Source organism: Culex pipiens, chromosome 1 (assembly GCF_016801865.2).
Source record: "Culex pipiens pallens isolate TS chromosome 1, TS_CPP_V2, whole genome shotgun sequence".
Classification (NCBI taxonomy): domain Eukaryota; kingdom Metazoa; phylum Arthropoda; class Insecta; order Diptera; family Culicidae; genus Culex; species Culex pipiens.
This window is the reverse complement of record NC_068937.1, coordinates 6914861-6937623: the sequence shown is the minus strand read 5'-3', so window position 1 is coordinate 6937623 and position 22763 is coordinate 6914861. Positions and strand designations below refer to the sequence as shown.

At 30.7% G+C, this 22763-nt stretch overlaps 1 protein-coding gene across 5 annotated transcripts in view; it reads left to right on the top strand.

Annotated features, from left to right (window-relative positions):
- The window catches only part of LOC120429937 (uncharacterized), a 58382-nt gene extending 41730 nt beyond the window's left edge, over nucleotides 1-16652 (top strand). For all 5 annotated transcript variants that reach the window (XM_039595032.2, XM_039595034.2, XM_039595030.2 and 2 more), the window contains 3 exons: nucleotides 15431-15942; nucleotides 16045-16280; nucleotides 16348-16652. In XM_039595032.2, the coding sequence (XP_039450966.1) occupies nucleotides 15431-15942; nucleotides 16045-16280; nucleotides 16348-16627 (1028 nt within the window). In that variant the 3' untranslated portion in view covers nucleotides 16628-16652. The remainder of the gene's footprint in view (nucleotides 1-15430; nucleotides 15943-16044; nucleotides 16281-16347) is intronic.
- Nucleotides 16653-22763: the final 6111 nt, after the last annotated feature.

The following is a 22763-nucleotide window of genomic DNA, read 5'->3' as shown; positions in this document are numbered from 1 at the left end:
CCGATGTGAAATTTTGCCAAGGCCTTCGGTTTATCGAGTCTGGACTGTATTGAAAAAATGCATTTTATAATTTAATATTGAAACAACTATTCAAATTTGACTAGAAAAGGGTCGCAGAACTCGTTTTTGATGTTAAAAATAAGAAAATCAAAAAATACGAAAACATTTTTTTTTATTCGTGATTCGATTATCCGATGTCCCATACAAACCTTCGGATAATCGAAACTTCGAAAATTTGGATAATCGAGTCTGGACTGTACTAAAACATTCAGATGCTTTATCTCAGCAAACAAGTTTTCAGATCTAAGGAGTCTAAAAATGAAAATTGTAGCAAATTTTCTCTGCTTTTGGACAATATTGAAGGGGTCGATTTAAATTTCTTTATGTAGCGTATCAAAAGGGCTAAACTATGTATTTTATTTTTTTAAACGAACCCAAATTTAAGAAATGATAAAAAGTTCAGTTTACAGTCAAATAAGACATTTTTCAAAAAACTATCATTTTGTGTCGATTTTACGAATATCAATGTAACCACTTGAGCATTTAAATCTGAGCGAGAAAAAAGCACTTGATTATGAAAATCGGAAAGTTTCCAAACAAAACTCCCTTCTCTGTTTGTTTATTGACGTCAATTGATCTTTATACGTAAAACTAAAAAATCGCTTGAACTATTTGAATTCTTAGTAGATTTACACTCTTGATTACTTTTATTTTTCTCTAATAACTAGAAGTAGGCTTTCGATCCAGTTGTACACAACCACACCCTCTCTTATGCGTTTCTATGGTAACGAAGTAGATATTGATTAGTTTTGTTTTTTTCTTTTTTTCTTTTTTCTTTCCAAACTCCACTCCTTCAATAATCCCAATCCTAACATTCCCTCCCAACCCCCGTTCCGTCCCACCCCTTTCGTTTCTGCACGCTTTGTTTACACATTTACTTCTGGTGTTGTTGTTGCTTGGAAACCAAACAAAAAAAAACAATCGCACGTAACACACACACACACAAACACACCCGAACACGACCGCAAACCGCCAACAAACAAAACAAACCAACGCCCAGATCTCTTCCCCAACGCAGTCATGGGCGGCAACGTGCAGCTCGAGGACCAGAGCCGGAAGCGGGAGATGCGCCTGCAGAAGAACCGGGAAGCGGCACGGGAGTGCCGGCGCAAGAAGAAGGAGTACATCAAGTGCCTGGAGAACCGAGTGGCCGTGCTGGAGAACCAGAACAAGGCGCTCATCGAGGAGCTCAAGTCGCTCAAGGAGCTCTACTGCCAGCAGAAGAACGATTGAGCGGTGCAAACGCCGGGAGGAGGAGGAGCCAAAATTGTCATCATTTGTTGCCATGCGCGAGGGGTCGTCGACGGCGCGCCGTCGCCGTCAGGGGGCTAGCCTAGCGAGGACACGAACCACAACAACAACCACAACACTCGTAGCCGCCGATTGTTTTTTGGGAAGCAAGAGAATTGAAACGCCGTCAAGCACCTATTTTCCCCTCGCTGTCAACAAAGTAGGCTGGTCTGAAAGGTCTATGCAACGAGAGAGGGCGGGGGGAAAAAGGGGGCGAAGTCACGCGCCGCTTCTGTTAGTAGGCTTAGAGAAATTTGGAAATGAGAGAAAAAAAAACACACACACACACACACTTAATTCTATTGAAATGTTTGTTGTATTTCTTTATATTTGTACAGAGAGAAAGAAAAGAAAAGAAGAAAAACGCATCGTAGGTCACGGAAACACTTTTGTAAACACAAAAATGGCGGCGTGGTGACAAGCGCGCGTGGTGAGCGTGTGTGTGTAGAAATAAAACAAAAATCACAACTTTTCAAAGCTTTGTCTGTTTTCTGTTTTTTGAAAATGATTACCGAAAACGAAATAAAAGTAAACAAAAAAAAACACAATTTGTGTAGTTGTAAAGTAACCTTAAAATACTGATGGAAAAAGAAAAACTTTAAGTTAAGTTAAGCAGAAACACTTAGAAGAAAGAAAAAAAAAGAGAAAAGGAGAAAACCCTATTGATAAACACAGTAATTGTACATGTAGAAACGAAAGAGGAAAGAGAATTAATTTAAGAGGAAACCATTTTTACTTATACACAGAAGAGGAAAAACAAAAGAAGAAAAAATACCTATATATTAAATGTAACGACGTAAGAAAGAGAGAAAACAAAAAGATATAGAAGAAGAGGGCACGACTCTTCGGTAAGGAGGCGAAATTTTACTAAGAAACACACAATTGATAACGACTTGGTGAAACAAAAGAAAAAAACATAACTGTGAAACGATCTTTGTCTAAAAGATGTGTTGTTTTAAAAACAAACCTACAATTTGTGCGGCACATTTGTGTCGCGAAAAAGTAACAAAAAAACTGTTTTCTTTGTTTTTTCTTGGTGTGAAAAGTACTGCGCATTCGTCCATCGCAAGCCGATTAGAAAAAAGAAACGAATATATGAAAAGAAGTAAAACAAAATATATACCTTTTTGGACCAGTTAGAGGCAGACGCAAACGCAAACGCAAACGGACGGGACAGACGAAAGGGCGAATGGGGCGAAATTGTTTGAAAAACACAGTGAAAATCAAGAAAACTTTAAAAAGAAAACACATACAAACAAATGGAAAATCAATGAGCTGTTAACTAAAATGAAAAAAAGAAATAAAATTGATGAAAAAATGAAGTGTGTTTTAATGAGTTGTGAAACTGTCAAGACCAAAATCAATTTCATAGCATTTCGTAGAAAAAAAAAAGCTCTTAGGTTTTTTTTATTCTAATGTAACAAACTCAAGCTTTTAAGTACTGTTTTCTTCCATCTGTAGATTCAGAATTGTATCGCGGTTTAAACAACTCATTGAAATTAAACGGATTATTTCTGCAGTAAATATTATGCAATATTTTCAAAACCGGCACGATTTCGCTAAAATTTTCACCAAGGCTATATTTTGACCACCAAAGACGCCTACTCTGAAGTTTGAAAACTCGAAAAAAAATATCGATTTTCATAGAAGGTCCAAAATTGAAAACCCCTAGGCAGATGAATTCCTGAGCTGGCTCAAATTTCGGACATCGACCTATTTTTGTTTGTAAAATCGACCACCAAATGTTCAGATCAATCCGTTTTTTTTTTTTTTTTGCAAAACGGATCACACTAGCAGACAGTTTTTCCCAGTCCCATATTTTTGCATATTTTTATGTCGTGCGAATCGGGACTACAGTCTGAATAGGAACAGAAGTTTTTAGAGCACTTAACTGCCGTTCTACGCAGAATTGTCCCATGTCATTTTTGGACGATTCTGACTTTTTATCATTGTTAAGCTTAGTTTTACGTATACTTTCAGAAAAATACAAAAAATCTAATGCTTTGTTCAGAAAATCATTGAAATCAACACCAAGTCTGTTTGTCCCATAGTTGAATTTCTACGCATAATTGTCCCACCAAGTATCTTCTATCACAAAATTATGAGTTTTACGAAGCATATCATCTTGTTTACCTGCAAGAGGATTACAAATAAGGGTGATAAAATGTTAACCGCGGTGATTAGGCACCCATGGGACAATTATGCGTAGAAACACAGAAATCGATCGAAAAATTTCAATCGCGTTTTTCTCAGTTGCTCTTTTTTGATCATGGGACAATTATGCGTAGAACGGCAGTTAATTGCATGAAATTTTAAAACGATGCACCACTTTTGTTGTTCTGTGTCTGTTCTATCCAAAACCAATAAAAAAAATATCAAAATATTGTGCGGTAACAAGGCTAAAATAATTATCCTTATTAGCTCCAAATGACGCTGATCTCCTTTTCTCAAAATCCTCTCTAGTTCAACCTCTTCTTTCTTTGGTAGTTCCTTGAGATTCAATTAAAGTCCAGACTCGATTACCCGAGGCACTTTATTAGGCTAAGTTTGAACTTTTTGGTTAATTCAAATACTTCCGGTTTTCTTTACACAATTCGAAGCGTTAAACAAGAGCCTCCACAGCTACATTTCAACTCTGGGAGTTTGGTTTAATAGTTACCAAATGTTGCCCTATAAAAAATCTATCGATCCAATTTTTCAACATCTGAACGGCCCGTTGAAAGTGACCTACATACATATTGCATGCAATTTTTTTATTGCTTGCAAGAGCGACGAACCGCTCTAATTTACAGATTGTCGAGGGAAACAGATTGGCCGATGCAAAATAAATCGGTGCTGGCAACGTATGTTTTGCGCTTGCAACACTGCCAGTTTTGCTGGGCGTCAATGGCGGTTGGTGTCCAGCGCGTTTGGATCTGTTTCCCTCGACAATCTGTACTCTAATTCCCTATACAAACTTTGGAGAAAGCCATTTGGCCCTGTCTAAATATTGTTGCAAAATTCAAAGTGTAAACGTGTTTCTGAGGACCTCAAAGTTGAACCTACGCAAAAATTTTGTTGGTCAGTGTAATGGTCATTCGAACAATTTAAAACATTGAACAAACTTTTAAAATTCGTTCGTTTAAATCTTCAGAGAGCTTATATTTGACTTTAAAAATAAACCCTATTTGCAAAAAAGCGTCTAACACCTATTAGGTAACTGAAACAATGATGAAATTTTCTGTAGTTCTGTTCTGAAAAAAAATATTTTCAAAATTTAAAAAAATCATCCCTAACATTCGAGAAGATCTTAAAATACTGTTTAGACAGAGATTGCAAAAGCATGAACATCACTTTCATTTAAGGGGTTACATACATGTAAATCGTCAAAAATGTCAGAGGTGGGTATGAGCAAACAATTTTTTTTTTTTTTTGTAATCTTTTTGCAGGGCATTAACATATACATTTTCATCTATTAACAAAATAAATATGAAGACATTTGGACGTACCATTGCCGAGAGATAGCTATTTTAAGTTAGCAGTTTCAAAAATTTTGGTGAAGACTCGTTGAACCGGTCCTGTGTGCATGACGAAGGCCGATTTTCAAAAACATAATTTTAAAAAAAGTTAAAAATATTTTTATGATTTTCATATAAAAAATCGGCAGTTTTGATTTTTGTCCCTGGGCTTTGTCATAATGAGTGTCATAGGTTTGATGCTTGTTTGACAAAGAGTATGATTTGATTCGATGTGGAATTAAAATCGAAGTGTTCAGTATATTGCTGAAGCTTCCATTTTTACACATGGACACCACTTCATGCTGCGAGAACCCACTTTGGCGCAGTCTCAGGGCTTAATCGATGGCCGGTAAGCAGTCATCGAGACAAGGAGGTTCTCCGATAGTGGAAATATCACATTTGTACAATGAACCGCTACATATGTGATTTTTCCCTATCTTAATGTGGGTGTCAGGTTAGGATGCGGGTTTTTAAAAATTTAGTTTTTGTAGAATTTAGGATTTTAACTATAAATATCAACTTTTAATACTTTGCCTTTAGTTATTTAGGGACAAAAATAGTAACAGTGAATTTAGTAATTCTATCAGAATCGGTGATTTTCATTCAAGTAGCATAAAAACCATTCTATTTTGTCAAATTGTCCATAGAGTCTCAATCAATCAATAGTGAAATGATATCGGACTAAATTCGTTGATCTGTTGAGCTAACGGTTGTCGGATTATGATTGTATCGACCATTGTTGCGAATCGAGGATCTACTGAAATTTTGACGATCATGGTCGTCTCTTTTTCAATTCACTACTTGTAAAATATGTACTGTCAATCTATTTTTTTTTTAAAGAAGCCAGACAGGTTTTAAAAGAAACGTTTTAGATTTTTTGGCTATTATCTAAAATTTCGGGGATTTGAGATAAGAGTAGCTTTCGGATAGCTTGCTTTAAATCTTGTATTCAATTCAAGTTAGGTAGTTATCCGCAGTGAAAATTTGGACTTAAATGAATAATTGAACATTTTGGACTTATGAATAACACACAACTGTGCATTTATTCTAGAGTCAGATCCATACAGCGTCAGTGTTTATTTGGTCGAAGTGTACTAATTCATTGGCAGATCTGATTCTAGTTGTAATGTACGACAAGACTACTGACGGACGTGACAGGACGAGGGCCCAGTTTAGAGGTTTCGACATCAACGATGTGCGGCTGGATCACCCTCCCAAAAAAAAAAAATTAAAAAAAAAAATCGGCAGTTTTGATTTTTGTATTTAAAAAAGAAGCAAAATTTCAAAATCGGGCTTCGTCATGCACACGGAATATGTTTTGAGATTCTTCATCCCAAATTTCAGCCAATTTGGACCATCCCATCTCGAGCTATCGTGGCACCCGTAAATCAACTCGGTGTTTAGAGAAAAACGTTCACAAATTTTGACAGTTCGCTTTGCGCATGGCAAAATTGTGAACTTAAATCGGCTCTTACTCAGTTCGGTCACGAAATATCTTCATGAAACTTTCAGGAGTGATTGAAAATCATCTTTTTAGTGAATTTAGTGAATTTTCTGAAATATGAAATTTTGTGATTTTCTATGTGTATGTAAACCCTTAAACCCCTTACCGCACACATTTCTTTTTCGCATTTTTAATTTTTCCCGTGAACGAAAAATTTACATAACGTCATCATAGGAAACATTGGGTCCGGGGGTGAAATTGGGTCTTACAAAAATGCTGAAATTTGTATGACCCAATCTCGCCTTCCAGACGCCACCACTAAAGACAGAATTTATCTTGTTCATTTAAGGCTTGCTCTACAACCTCTAAACTTTATTTTATCACATTTTACATTTTCTTTCTTTCCACTTGCCTCTTTTGCTTGTTTTTCACATTTTCCTCATAAAATGAAATCATTAGCTTGTCAAATTTCCAGGGCCTCGCCTCAAAACGTCAAACAGGAACAAAAGCTGCGAACCGAAGATTCGCGTGACGTTTTGGAATTTTGACAGTCTGGAACGGATGAATAGGGTCCTAAAGCCCTATGTAAATTTTTATGTACAAGGGTAAAAAAAAAACACGATTAAAACCCACTTCTGTTCACTTTTTTTCATTTTAATGCAAAAAAAAAAATTTACTAGATAACATTTTTTCAATTGATCAACTATGGTCCCCTTGGAACGAGCTTTCAAGTACTCGGTCAAGTAGGACCTTTTCTGTCAAGAAGGGACGCGAAGTTATTTTTTTTAAATTGATTTAAAAATCCATTTTAAATCCTTTGCGGTCGAACAAAGGGTCATTTTACTCAGAAAAATAAGCTTTATCATTGTAAACCATAATCTCACAAACTTAAGCTTCATTTTAGGACCCAATTGCCCCATTATCGGTTTCCCTCACGGATAAAGTGGAAATCGTTCAACACATTTCAAGTTGGTAAATATGCGACTAATTTTGATTTTATGCTAATTTTCATCATTAAAACAAAAATTTTGGAACAAAAATGTTTTAAAATAAGCGACAAGCCTGAGGCACGATGTTTTGATGCATAATTTTGCTTTAAAAGGTGGCAAAAGGGGAAATTACTATTAAATTTCAATGCATTTTTTCTGTTCAGAACATTGCAAACTCAAGCATATTTCTTCCGAGGGTTTCAATAGGACGCAATAGAGCAATTCCATCTCAAATCAGAAATTTTTCTGGTACTTTTGTATCCGACCCTCTCCGATTTCAATGAAACTTTTTAGAGATGTTATCCTAGGCCTATATAAGCCATTTTTGTGTGCATGAAGCCAATTGTACTCAAAAATGACATTTGAGAGGGGCGTAAGCTATTTAAATATTTTTGTATTTTGTAATTTAAAAATTACTGCATCTCGAAGCCGTTGCATTGAATCAAAAAGTGGTCAAAGGCAAAATTGTAGAAAATAGGACTGGCTTTCTGAAAAAAAATGCACTGAAAGAAAAATACACGCCATTTCTATGAGATTTTTGAATTTTTAAGTTTGAAAAATAAATTTTAAGGTGATGTCATTTTTTTGTTCAGGAAATAGCCTAAGATGTTACAAAAAGACTCACGGAAAATGCAGGATGGTATGTCTCTCCTAAAAAAAGTACAAAAATCAATTACTAAAAATGTTTTTTTTAAGTGGTCCAAACGTAGTCTGTGGGTAAATCTCTTTCGAAAAAAATATAAAGTACTACGGGAACAGAATGTAATTCAATCGAGCACCTAATGTAGGCAAATCAGCGCCTTTACATCTTTAGAAAGCGCCTTCCACAAAAATCGAGCATGTAACAAATACCTCAGTAAGAAGTGAGCATTCAAATGTTCATCAAAAGTTTTGAAAAATATTTTGTCTAAATAGTGCCAATCGGCAAATTGGAGGGAAAAAACTAGCTTATTATATACGAATTTACCCTATTTGATTTAAAATCTAAGTCAAATTCTGTTTAACTGTATTTCAACGTTTTCAAAAAATCTTGATTAAGAAAGGCGACATTGTCAAATGAATTTTGACCATCGTTTTGGTCATAGACATAGACTTACTCACAAATTTTCAGCCAAACCAAAGATGCAGTAAATAAGCGTTGTTCGAATTCTCAGAGAATTGGGTCTTAAAATTAAGCTTGAATTGCTGATATTATTGTTCACAACGATAACGATTATTTTTCTGAGTACAATGACCCTTTGTACGACCGCAAAGGATTTAAAATTATTTTTAAAGACAATTTAGAAAAAAATTCTTTGCGGCCCTTCTTGACAGAAAAGGTCCTACTTGACAGCTCGTTCCAAGGGGACTATAGTTAATCCATCGAAAAAAAAATTGTCTTGTCAATTTTTTTTTTGCGTAGAGTTATCTACGTGCGCATGTATTGCGTGTATGTATACGAAGGGTTGTTAGGTTAAAATTTGTACCCGCCAGCAAAAACAAATGGTAAGCTAGTGTGCGAGAGATCGGTCTTAGACAGCTTTATTAAAATGATTAAAGTGATCAGAAATGGTTTTAAATCGTGTTTTTAACCGTTGTACATAAACATTTACATAGGGCTTTAGGACCCTATTGCACAAAACTTTTTTTCATTTTGTAGTTAGAATAAATAATCTGTTATCAATGTGAAAATAAATACGTAAATAGGTACACCCAACTATTGAGCACCAGAATTGAGCTGCACCGATCCACCCAGTCATCCCCGAGTGGAATATTTCGCCGCAATTCCCATGCCATCCACGTGTGAAAGTCTGACCACAGAGTTGCATCAATGAAGCTAAGCGCCAGCAGCAGCAGCACGGCGATCGCGTGAAACTGAAAAAAGTAGGTGTGTTAAATCGATTCTCCAGGCAGCAAGGCAGCGTCCAGAAAATATCCCGCCATGCAAATTCCACTGCCTTTTAATAGAAAAATTAACTGGGCACTCACGCGCCCAATCCGAGAGATGCCTCTGCTGATAGCAATGTTGCGGGATTATTGTAGTACCAATGTACGGTCGTAAGTGTATAGTTTTAACGTTTATAATGAGCCTTTTAAGCCGGTACTAATTGGCCACCCCTTCCAGCCGAGTAATCAATTTTCTGTGGTTTTCCAAGGTGGCTGAGGTTGGGCTTGTAATTCGACTTGTTTTTATCACTGCTGGATTATATTATTCCCTTCTTTACAACATCAGAAGGGGTTGGGAAAAGGATGCTGGCGTTCTCACGATTTTCAAGCATCAACACGTGACTTTTAATGGCCGCAAATTCACAAAACAATGTGAAGCGCTTTTTTTTCGGGGCCACTTGCCAAGAGCTAATTAACCTTGGTAGGCCATGAGGCTGCTCCTCAAAGCAGGAGACTTCAGCCCCGAAAAGCGACGAACCCGTTCAAGTCCCCATGGATGACTAGATTGAGCGGTCTGTCGGACATGCCAGAGACGCGTTAAATTGATTGTTTTGCGTTAATTTTGCGTCCCGCAGCAGCGTGATGATAAAGTGTGCTTAATTATCGTTTAGTCATGTCCAAAGAACCAATTTGCATATTTTTTTTTTTTGTTCCAGCTAATTTGGGTGTTTTCTGTAACAAACCGGGCGATCAAAACAGAAATGTTGAAAAACTATTTTTAAAGCTCAACGCAGCGTGAAGGCAACTTCTTAACAAGTCAAGGGGTTTGTGTGGTGTGGCGTCGCGTTTTTTTTGTTCTGTTCACCCCCAAGTCGACACCATGCCGATGGAGCCGTTTGTGACGAAAAGGGATGGGTTCTGAGAGTGCTGAGCTGTTGGGGGGATATAAAGAGCCTGCTTGGATCGGACGGGATGGTCAGATGGTGGGAATCGTTGGCGGGATTCGCAAGCAACGGTGATTGATGGGAGATTGGCCGTTTTGTTTGGTTTGTCGCGAGTGCTGAGTTTGTTTTGCTGGAATCGAACATAGCAGCAGTGAGAGTGGAAGAAGAAAAAAACATAGCAGCCTGCGTCTCAAGAGGATTTTGTGACGAAGTTTAAAGTGGAAAGTGAGATTTGTTGACAGCAAGTGCACAATAGTAGATTGAAAATGGGTAAGTTGTTTTTATTCATCGAAATATTTTTTTTTTTCATTATTTTGACACTTATAGATAAATATAAAAAAATCAATGTAAATTAATTTAAGGTTCAACTGTTGTTAATTTTCTAAACCGCTCAAATAAACATTTTACGTTAATTTTTTTTATTGCATTTTTCTTCGATTGTTAAAATTCATTCAATAGATTTATTTCATTTCTTAAGTCTATTACACAATACATAACTTTGCCATCCCCATTCAATTTTGTTCGATAAATCATGAGACTTTTTATTATTACTAATTATTATTGTTATAATTATTATTTTATTAATTATTTTATCATTTATTATTTTATTATTTATTATTTTATTGGTATGATATTAGGCTGGTACTAAGTTAAAGTTTAAAGTTTTTGTCCCTCGGCTTTGGTCAAATCAACTAAATTTCAATTTTCAAGCCCTACCTTCAACATTCTGAAGCAAAAAGTATAACAAAATGCTTTACAGTCGTGCCTCGGTTTAGCACCGCATATGGGGGATGCAAAACCGAGGCGTGCATAACTGAGGCACAGAGCTTATGGGATTCTGGCTATATGGGAGACATTGGCTATAATCCTATGAAAAATCATCCAAACTTCAAAAAATTATAGTGTTTTGGAATCGGGATGATGTCAACTATCCATTGTTATAATAATTACTTGAAAATGTACGTATTTCTCCTGTATTTTGAAAATGCATTTTTTCTCAAAAAAAAAAAAACCTCAAAATTTGTGTTTTTACAATAAGGGTATCAAATGATCAGAAATGTCGCATACATTTTAAAAATTATAACACATTTTTCAAATGCTCAAAATTTTCACAAAACTATGTATTTTCGAAAAATTACTCCAAATTTGAGTTTTTTACAATATGGGTATCAAATGATCGGAATTTTTTCATACATTTCGAAAGTAATAAGGCCGTTGCAAATATTTTTCAAAGTGTATGTCCCCCCTCCCCTTCAAAATTTGTCCGAAAAATCAGAGGGCAAAAAAAATATTTTTTCAAAAAACTTTAAAATTTCAATGAAAATAGAAGTTAAATCAACTGAAAACAATCTGAAATTCATTTTACTGCATTGGTAATCATATTAAGCATGTTTGGGCTGGATTAAAAATATTTTGAATTTTTATGAAATTCCAATGCACAGCACCGCAAAAACTTTTTTTTTCGCAAAAAATAAAATTTTCGTCAATACTTAGATATTTTGAAAACTAATGATTGCAAAACAACTGGACAGGTGTATAATGCATTTTAAAACACTTTTTTTATTTTAATGTTGAAACCATGGCTCGTAAATTCAATTTTTAAACTTTTTTTATTTTTTTTTACTTCTCCCCTCCCCCACCCACGACTTTGGTCAGAGACGAGGGACATAAACTTCAAAAAATATTTGCAACGGCCTAACAAAAAATTGGAAAATACAAAAAAAAACCCCAAAACTACGTATTTTCTAAAAAAATACTTAAAATTTAGGTTTTTTCAATATGCGTATCAAACAATCGTTTTTTGTTTTATGTATTTCGGAAGTTACACAATTTTTTAAATACCAATATTGTAAAAAACTGAACTATTGAGTATTTTTTCAAAAATACGTAGTTTTGTGAAAATCTTGAGAATTTTCAAAAATGTGTGCTATTGCTTTCGAAACGTATCAAAAAGGTCCCGATCATTTGATACCCATATTGTAACAAAACTGATATTTTGAGTATTTTTTTAAAATACGTAGTTTTGTGAAAATGTCGAGTATTTTTAAAAATTGTGTAATTACTTTCGAAATGTATCAAAAATCCCCATCATTTGATACTCATATTGTAAAAACTGGAATTTTGAGTATTTTTCGAAAGAACGTAGTTTTGTGAAAATTTTGAGTATTTTATGAAAAACAAGCCTTACCCGTCAAACTTCTTTCTGCCATTTTTTCGTTTGTTGACTTTTCAACTTTTTTCTTTTTCCTCCTGTGATCAAAATTTGATTTTACGTAACTTTTCCCATACAATCTGCAGATTTTCCGGAATCGGTTCCAGAGTGGTCAAAGTTGTAACTTTTTGGCGTAAGAACCTTCCTTGGACTAATACGAACTCAACGCAACAAAGAGCACCTTGATCCGTCATTCTGTGTTGAATTGATTCGCGTTCGAACAAAAATTCCGATCATTTGATACCCATATTGTAAAAAACTGAAATTTGGAGTATTTTTTCAAAAACAGGAAGTTTTGTGAAAATTCTGAGTATTTAAAAAAAATGTTATTACTTCGAAATGTATGAAAAAATCCCAATCATTTGATATTCATATTGTAAAAAAAAAACGTAGTTTTATGAATATTTTGAGTGTTTTAAAAAAAATTATGACTTTCGAAATGAATGAACAAATTCTGAATAGTTGATACAGTCATCCCTCATATTCTGAACAGTTTACAGATCGGCCAATGTTCAAACAATCATAGCAAATAGGTAATTGAACTTTATGATTCGCTTTTACCTTCATTTGAAAGCTTTTCATGCGATCTTTCGAATGCTGTATCGAACAAGTGCAAATTTTTACTTTTATATCAAGTTTTTGAAGAAAAACTTTGACCCTTGAAATCCACAAATTCGGAACACTTTTTATAACTGATGTAAACAAACTTTGGATCTCTCCAGGAGTACATAATTGTAACAAAATAATGACTTCACACACTGCAACCAGTGAAACTCAAGCTTAGTGATGTTTTATCCATGGTCTGATAACTTTTTTTTGTGAAAATATCAGTCAAATTCAGGTGTTCCACAATTGTGCGAGGCACAATAACATCCCACATTCATGGAACAGGCAATTTGGAGGCAGTGTTTTGCTGCTCTGGATAAAATAGTCTTGAAGTGAAGTTTTTTGTTCAAAAAGTACTACTTTTACTAGTGAAATAGCAAGAAAATGTCCAAATAAAGGTCCTAAAAATAGTAGGGTCGAGAGAAAAGCTGCATTTGGCATGCTATTGACAAATTATCACAAAAGTGTTCCGAATTTGTGGGTGTTCCGAATATGTGGGATGACTGTACCCTATATAACTGAGATTTTAAGTATTTTTTTCGAAAATACGTAATTTTGTGAAAATTTTGAGTACCTTCAAAACTTTTTTTATTACATTTGAAATGTATGGAAATCCCGATCATTTGATACCCATATTGCAATAACAATACATTTTAGATTTTTTTCGAGAAACATTGCACTTTCAGAATACAGCAAAAATACGTAGTTTTGTGAAAAAATTTATGCAACTATAAATGGTGACAATATTCCGATTTCGAAACACTTTAATTTTTGAAGTTTTGATGATTTTTTATAGGATAATTGCCAATGTCTCCCATAAAGCCAAAATCCCATAAGCTCTGCCCTTCAGTTAAGCACTAAGCCGTGCTAAACCGAGGCAGCTGAACGAATCGAACCCGGGGCAGTGCAAAACCGGGGCATGACTGTATACATTACTACAGTTATTGTACTACCGAAAATATGCAGAATATCTAAGAAATTATGAAAATATGTGTTTCCTAAGGTTTTATAACTTTTCCGATTTGTGGTCCAAAAATTAAAAATTTGTAAATGATCTAAAAGTGCCTTTTTATCCAAAACACAAGAGTAAACGTTAAACAATGTATTTTAAATAATTTACAATCAATTGTAGCGGTCGGATAAAAACTTGAAATAAAATTTGCGTTGGCTTTGGTTCGTTCAATATTTTAAAAAATGCAATAAATTGCACAGCTAAATTTTTTAAACATTTTTCAAAATTTGTTGCAAAGGAAAATTTTAATATGTCAAAAAATCAAAAGCTGTTGTGACTGAAAAAAAATAAAGCTTTTTTCAGTTTCGAAGCAAAAACATATACACTCAAACCCCGATGGTTTGACACCAACTGTTGTCAAACGAATGGGGTCACTTTTTAGTTTGACACCCCTTTTACACGGAGTTCACACACACTACCAAACGTTTGTTTTGATAGTTTGCGTGAGCGCCGTGTAAAAAGTGACAGTTCGTCACTTTTTAGTTTGACTTTGACCAACCAACGGGGTACAAACTAAAAAAGTGTCAAACGAAAAAGTGACCAACCACCGGGGTTTTTTTTTTTTTTTGAAGAGTTGAATAGTCCCATTTGATTCAAAACGGCAAAATAATGTTATTATTTACAATCGATTGTACAAGTTTTTTTTGTCTTTTACAATTCTCGGAACAAAAAAAAAACAAATAAAGTGTCATCCCTTTTTGGTTATAAGTGATCCGATTTTGGCAAAATATTCTTACCGATTTTTGGCAACACCCTTGAAAATTTATTTGCAGTCTCCTAAAGCTTTTGGAGGATTATTTTATTAATGAGTAATCGAATCTTTATGGATTTTACTAAACACGGTTTTTTCAACGGCGCTGTTTTGGCAACAACCAAAAATACCTCATGTTGCGAAAAACTGGAAGCTTAAATTTAGAACAAAAAAAACTAAAATTAGTGAGTCAAAAAAATCGAAGACTTGAAATACACCAGAATAATCACAAAAAAAAAGTTTGACAGTGATGTCCTGATCCAGACAACATAAAAAACCCTACCAAGAACTTGATAGATGTGCCTCCGAAACCCGTTCTCCGACGTCATGGGCGGCTAATTAATCATAAAACAGCGATTATGCAACAACAAAAAAAGTCACTTCAAAACCAATAAAAAACGGTTTAACAACCTAACACCTCCTTAAAGATTAGCGCCGCGCAGCGGGGTTCACTCACATGTTCGCGAATCCAAGCAGGCAACGCCAACAAATAATTAGCTTTGCTCACGAGGTTTTGTTTACCATCGGGCTGTTTACTTTCAAAGCCGCACAAAAAGAAGATCTTCTCGCGATCTCACAGTAGGCGCGGCGCGCCACCCCTCGACGCGGGAAAAGTGAGGATCGACCTTCAAAGGCTTTTCCCCCCTGACTACTCGTGAAAGGGGTCACGATCAGCTTCCTTGTTTTATTGTCTTACGGCTTATTGAACAGCGTTCTTCTTTGAACTTTAAACCGATTGATCAATTGTTGCATTTCCAGATACCGATGCCGCCAATTACAAGTCGTCACCCCAGCAACTGATGATCTTACTTTGGCTTGCTGCGATCATCGCGCAGGGAACTGCCACAGCCAGCTACGATTACGGCGAGCTTTACGAGTACGAAATGTTTACGGCTGAGGAAAGTACCACAACGCAACCCGATGACCTACTACCGCGAACCGAGACCATCACCACGACGGAACATCCGCGGGAAGAGGACGATTCCGTGACAACCACCGAGCTGTCGAGCGGTGAAAACAGCGTCTACGACGCGTACTGCCGCGAGGATCTGTGCCTGCAGTACGATCAGTTTGGTCGACTGGTGCAGAAAAAGCACGTGGCCTGCGGCCATGACGGATCGTTTGCGGAGGATTGCCCTACCGGACGGACACTGTTCAAGCTGGACGCCCAGATGAGGGCGTTTCTCATCCATCTGCACAACGAAGCCCGGAACCAGCTTGCGAACGGATCGCTGGAAGGGTTCGAGCCCGCTTCGCGGATGACCAGCGTGGTGAGTTTCTCACCCTTTTACGTCGATCTCGGGTGGTTTGACGTTTGAAGATCAAGGTTTTTGGGAAAAGGTGGGAACTTATATCATTATTTATTTCTCAAGGTCTGGAACGACGAACTGGCCAAGCTGGCCGAATTGAACGTCAAAAGCTGCAAGTTCAAACACGACGAGTGTCGCAACACGGAAGAGTACCGACAAGCCGGTCAGAATCTGGCCTTCGGTTACTACCCACTGGACGACAACATCTTCGACGTGCTGGAAAAACTAACCACGCTGTGGTTCAACGAGTACAAGGACGCCAGCCAAGCCGTGATGGACGAGTTTGAGAATCCACCAAAGTAAATTTTTTTCGCTTCCGGAAGTCTCCGTAAACAATTTCTAACCTCAATCTTCCCCAACCCGCAGCGCCACCATCGGTCACTTCACCCAGATGATGAGCGACCGGACGACGGAGATTGGCTGCGCGCTCGTCATCTACCCCCAGAAGCTGTCCGGGTTCACCTTCAAGGTGGTGCTGTACGCGTGCAACTACTCGCTGACCAACATCTACGGCCAGCCGGTGTACCGGAAGGGAGCGGCCGCGGCGGAGCGGTGTGCCCGCGGAACGAGTCCCTACTACGACGGGCTGTGCAGCGGCGACGAGAACGAGCTCGTGCGATCGGTGCCATTTTATGAGGATAAATAAATGTTTGTTTTTGTAAAGTTTTCGTAATATTTTCTTTTTTTCATCCTGATGGAAATATCTCATATAATTAGTTAACAAAAGATCCAAAGTTAAAAAAAAATAATTTGAAAATTCCGAAATTCTAAAACTAGAAAATTCTGAAGATTTAAAAATACAAAATTCTTTTGTTTTTCTACATTTTCATATTTTAGATTTTAAAATTCAGATCGTAAAATCCTAAGATTCAAGAATTTAGAAATTCAAAAAATCTAAAATTCTATTTAAAAAACAACATAAATCCAAAATGAATCAATTAAAAAAATCAATTTAAAAATACTGATGCAAATATTTAAAAAAGTTTTTGTTTCCCTGAAAATTCTCAATTCAAAAAGAAATAAAATTTGGTTTTTTTTTAAGATTCCAACAATTTAAAAAAAAGTAGAATATAAAAAAAGATAATGAAAATTTTGAATATTCTGCACATCCTTAAAATTCTTAAAATTCTTTAATAATTTAAAATTCTTAAAATTCTTAAATTCTTAAAATTCTTAAAATTCTTAAAATTCTTAAAATTCTTAAAATTCTTAAAATTCTTAAAATTCTTAAAATTCTTAAAATTCTTAAAATTCTTAAAATTCTTAAAATTCTTAATATTCTTAAAATTCTTAAAATTCTTAAAAATTCTTAAAAATTCTTAAAATTCTTAAAATTCTTAAAATTCTTAAAATTCTTAAAATTCTTAAAATTCTTAAAATTCTTAAAATTCTTAAAATTCTTAAAATTCTTAAAATTCTTAAAATTCTTAAAATTCTTAAAATTCTTAAAATTCTTAAAATTCTTAAAATTCTTAAAATTCTTAAAATTCTTAAAATTCTTAAAATTCTTAAAATTCTTAAAATTCTTAAAATTCTTAAAATTCTTAAAATTCTTAAAATTCTTAAAATTCTTAAAATTCTTAAAATTCTTAAAATTCTTACAATTCTTAAAATTCTTAAAATTCTTAAAATTCTTAAAATTCTTAAAATTCTTAAAATTCTTAAAATTCTTAAAATTCTTAAAATTCTTAAAATTCTTAAAATTCTTAAAATTTTTAAAATTCTTAAAATTCTTAAAATTCTTAAAATTCTTAAAATTCTTAAAATTCTTAAAATTCTTAAAATTCTTAAAATTCTTAAAATTCTTAAAATTCTTAAAATTCTTAAAATTCTTAAAATTCTTAAAATTCTTAAAATTCTTAAAATTCTAAAATTCTTAAAATTCTTAAAATTCTTAAAATTTTTGAAATTCTTTAAAAAATTCTTTAAAAAATTCAAATTCTAAAAATTCTTAAAATTCTTAAAATTTTTAAAATTCCAAAATTTCCAAAAATTCAAAAAATTATAAAAATTCTAAAATTTCTTAAAATTCTTAAAATTCTTACAATTCTTAAAATTTTAAAAATTCTTAAAATTTTAAAAATTCTTAAAATTCTTAAAATTCTTAAAATTCTTAAAATTCTTAAAATTCTTAAAATTCTTAAAATTCTTAAAATTCTTAAAATTCTTAAAATTCTTAAAATTCTTAAAATTCTTAAAATTCTTAAAATTCTTAAAATTCTTAAAATTCTTAAAATCCTTAAAATTCTTAAAATTCTTAAAATTCTTAAAATTCTTAAAATTCTTAAAATTCTTAAAATTCTTAAAATTCTTAAAATTCTTAAAATTCTTAAAATTCTTAAAATTCTTAAAATTCTTAAAATTCTTAAAATTCTTAAAATTTTTAAAATTCTTAAAATTCTTAAAATTCTTAAAATTCTTAAAATTCTTAAAATTCTTAAAATTCTTAAAATTCTTAAAATTCTTAAAATTCTTAAAATTCTTAAAATTCTTAAAATTCTTAAAATTCTTAAAATTCTTACAATTCTTAAAATTCTTAAAATTCTTAAAATTCTTAAAATTCTTAAAATTCTTAAAATTCTTAAAATTCTTAAAATTCTTAAAATTCTTAAAATTCTTAAAATTCTTAAAATTTTTAAAATTCTTAAAATTCTTAAAATTCTTAAAATTCTTAAAATTCTTAAAATTCTTAAAATTCTTAAAATTCTTAAAATTCTTAAAATTCTTAAAATTCTTAAAATTCTTAAAATTCTTAAAATTCTTAAAATTCTTAAAATTCTTAAAATTCTAAAATTCTTAAAATTCTTAAAATTCTTAAAATTTTTGAAATTCTTTAAAAAATTCTTTAAAAAATTCAAATTCTTAAAATTCTTAAAATTCTTAAAATTTTTAAAATTCCAAAATTTCCAAAAATTCAAAAAATTATAAAAATTCTAAAATTTCTTAAAATTCTTAAAATTCTTACAATTCTTAAAATTTTAAAAATTCTTAAAATTTTAAAAATTCTTAAAATTCTTAAAATTCTTAAAATTCTTAAAATTCTTAAAATTCTTAAAATTCTTAAAATTCTTAAAATTCTTAAAATTCTTAAAATTCTTAAAATTCTTAAAATTCTTAAAATTCTTAAAATTCTTAAAATTCTTAAAATTCTTAAAATTCTTAAAATCCTTAAAATTCTTAAAATTCTTAAAATTCTTAAAATTCTTAAAATTCTTAAAATTCTTAAAATTCTTAAAATTCTTAAAATTCTTAAAATTCTTAAAATTCTTAAAATTCTTAAAATTCTTAAAATTCTTAAAATTCTTAAAATTCTTAAAATTCTTAAAATTTTAAAATTCTTAAAATTCTTAAAATTCTTAAAATTCTTAAAATTCTTAAAATTCTTAAAATTCTTAAAATTCTTAAAATTCTTAAAATTCTTAAAATTCTTAAAATTCTTAAAATTCTTAAAATTCTTAAAATTCTTAAAATTCTTAAAATTCTTAAAATTCTTAAAATTCTTAAAATTCTTAAAATTCTTAAAATTCTTAAAATTCTTAAAATTCTTAAAATTCTTAAAATTCTTAAAATTCTTAAAATTCTTAAAATTCTTAAAATTCTTAAAATTTTTAAAATTCTTAAAATTCTTAAAATTCTTAAAATTCTTAAAATTCTTAAAATTCTTAAAATTCTTAAAATTCTTAAAATTCTTAAAATTCTTAAAATTCTTAAAATTCTTAAAATTCTTAAAATTCTTAAAATTCTTAAAATTCTTAAAATTCTTAAAATTCTTAAAATTCTTAAAATTCTTAAAATTCTTAAAATTCTTAAAATTCTTAAAATTCTTAAAATTCTTAAAATTCTTAAAATTCTTAAAATTCTTAAAATTCTTAAAATTCTTAAAATTCTTAAAATTCTTAAAATTCTTAAAATTCTTAAAATTCTTAAAATTCTTAAAATTCTTAAAATTCTTAAAATTCTTAAAATTCTTAAAATTCTTAAAATTCTTAAAATTCTTAAAATTCTTAAAATTCTTAAAATTCTTAAAATTCTTAAAATTCTTAAAATTCTTAAAATTCTTAAAATTCTTAAAATTCTTAAAATTCTTAAAATTCTTAAAATTCTTAAAATTCTTAAAATTCTTAAAATTCTTAAAATTCTTAAAATTCTTAAAATTCTTAAAATTCTTAAAATTCTTAAAATTCTTAAAATTCTTAAAATTCTTAAAATTCTTAAAATTCTTAAAATTTTTAAAATTCTTAAAATTCTTAAAATTCTTAAAATTCTTAAAATTCTTAAAATTCTTAAAATTCTTAAAATTCTTAAAATTCTTAAAATTCTTAAAATTCTTAAAATTCTTAAAATTCTTAAAATTCTTAAAATTCTTAAAATTCTTAAAATTCTTAAAATTCTTAAAATTCTAAAATTCTTAAAATTCTTAAAATTCTTAAAATTTTTGAAATTCTTTAAAAAATTCTTTAAAAAATTCAAATTCTTAAAATTCTTAAAATTCTTAAAATTCTTAAAATTCTTAAAATTCTTAAAATTCTTAAAATTCTTAAAATTCTTAAAATTCTTAAAATTCTTAAAATTCTTAAAATTCTTAAAATTCTTAAAATTCTTAAAATTCTTAAAATTCTTAAAATTCTTAAAATTCTTAAAATTCTTAAAATTCTTAAAATTCTTAAAATTCTTAAAATTCTTAAAATTCTTAAAATTCTTAAAATTCTTAAAATTCTTAAAATTCTTAAAATTCTTAAAATTCTTAAAATTCTTAAAATTCTTAAAATTCTTAAAATTCTTAAAATTCTTAAAATTCTTAAAATTCTTAAAATTCTTAAAATTCTTAAAATTCTTAAAATTCTTAAAATTCTTAAAATTCTTAAAATTCTTAAAATTCTTAAAATTCTTAAAATTCTTAAAATTCTTAAAATTCTTAAAATTCTTAAAATTCTTAAAATTCTTAAAATTCTTAAAATTCTTAAAATTCTTAAAATTCTTAAAATTCTTAAAATTCTTAAAATTCTTAAAATTCTTAAAATTCTTAAAATTCTTAAAATTCTTAAAATTCTTAAAATTCTTAAAATTCTTAAAATTCTTAAAATTCTTAAAATTCTTAAAATTCTTAAAATTTTTAAAATTCTTAAAATTCTTAAAATTCTTAAAATTCTTAAAATTCTTAAAATTCTTAAAATTCTTAAAATTCTTAAAATTCTTAAAATTCTTAAAATTCTTAAAATTCTTAAAATTCTTAAAATTCTTAAAATTCTTAAAATTCTTAAAATTCTTAAAATTCTTAAAATTCTTAAAATTCTTAAAATTCTTAAAATTCTTAAAATTCTTAAAATTCTTAAAATTCTTAAAATTCTTAAAATTCTTAAAATTCTTAAAAATCTCAAAATTCTTAAAACCCTTAAAATTCTTAAAATTTTGAAAATACTAAAAATTTAAAAATTTCTAATGATTCTGAACATTTTAAAAATTCTGAAAAAAAGAATATTCAGAAAAATTCTGAAAAATCTTTATAATAAAAAATATGAAAATGATTACCATTCAAAAATAATTCGAATATTTTGAAATCAAAATTCTCAAAATTAAAAAATTTCTGATTATGATAGAAATTCAGAAAATTTAAAAAAAAAACTTAAAATTCTGAAAATTTTAAATATTCTGAAAGTTAGAAAATTCTAAAAATTCTGAAAATTCTTTAATTTCTTTGAATTAAAAAAAATCAGGATTTATAAAATTAGTTTTAAAAATTCTAAAATAATCTAAAATCCTAAAATACTAAATTCTAACATTTCTAAGAATCATATATTCTGATACTTTAAAACTTTAAAATTCTGCTATTCTAAAATTCTTATAATGAAATATAAAAAATTCTTCAATTTTAGGATTCTTAAGTTCTAAAATTATAATCTTTCACTTTTTCTAAAAAATTTAAGTTCTAGAATTCTAAAATTCTCGCATTCCAATTTGCTTCAATATCAAAAATTCGACAATTCTGAAATTTAAAAAAAAATCTTGAATCTTCAAAATCAGATGTTCCGCAACTCTAAAATTCTTTTTTTTTTTTATTCTGCTGTTCAAAAATCTTTTTTTTTTAATTCTAATTTTCTGAAATTCTTAAATTTAAAAAAAAACAGAAAGTCTTAAACTCTAAAATTTAGATGTTGTAAAATTGTCGGTAAGACTCTAAGATTCTAAAATACTAAAATTATAATATTCTAAGATTTTAAGATTATATGAAATCCAAAATAAAATTTTCAAATTCTAAAATTCTTAAAGTTTTAAACACCCCAATTTTTAAAACCCTCCAATTTTTTTTAGTTTAAAATTCAGACATTCCGAGATCCTATAAGAATTCGTGAGTTTAATAAAAAAAAACAGTTTAAAAAATCGAATTATGAAAACTATTACGAGGATTTTTAAGCTAAGATGGCGTTCAGAATGGTGCACGTCCGAAATGTAAAATATCTCAGTGGTACCAACATCACAAAAAAAGTGTGCCATGGCATAACAGCCACACTTTTTTTTTCTAATGTTGGTACCAATGCGCAGTTTTGACTGGATTCTGGATTTAAAAACTCCCGAAAAACAAAAAAATAAAATTTTGTTTATGGGAGCGTTCTTTTATTACGTAACGCAGTAGGGGGGGGGGAAGGGGGGTCGGAGGTCGTGTTACGCTCCATACAATTTTTTTAAAATTTGTATGGAAATTTTGTTACGAGAGGGGGGGGGGAGGGGGTCTAAAAATCAGATTTTTGGCGTTACGTAATAAAAGAACGCCCCCTATACTGCCC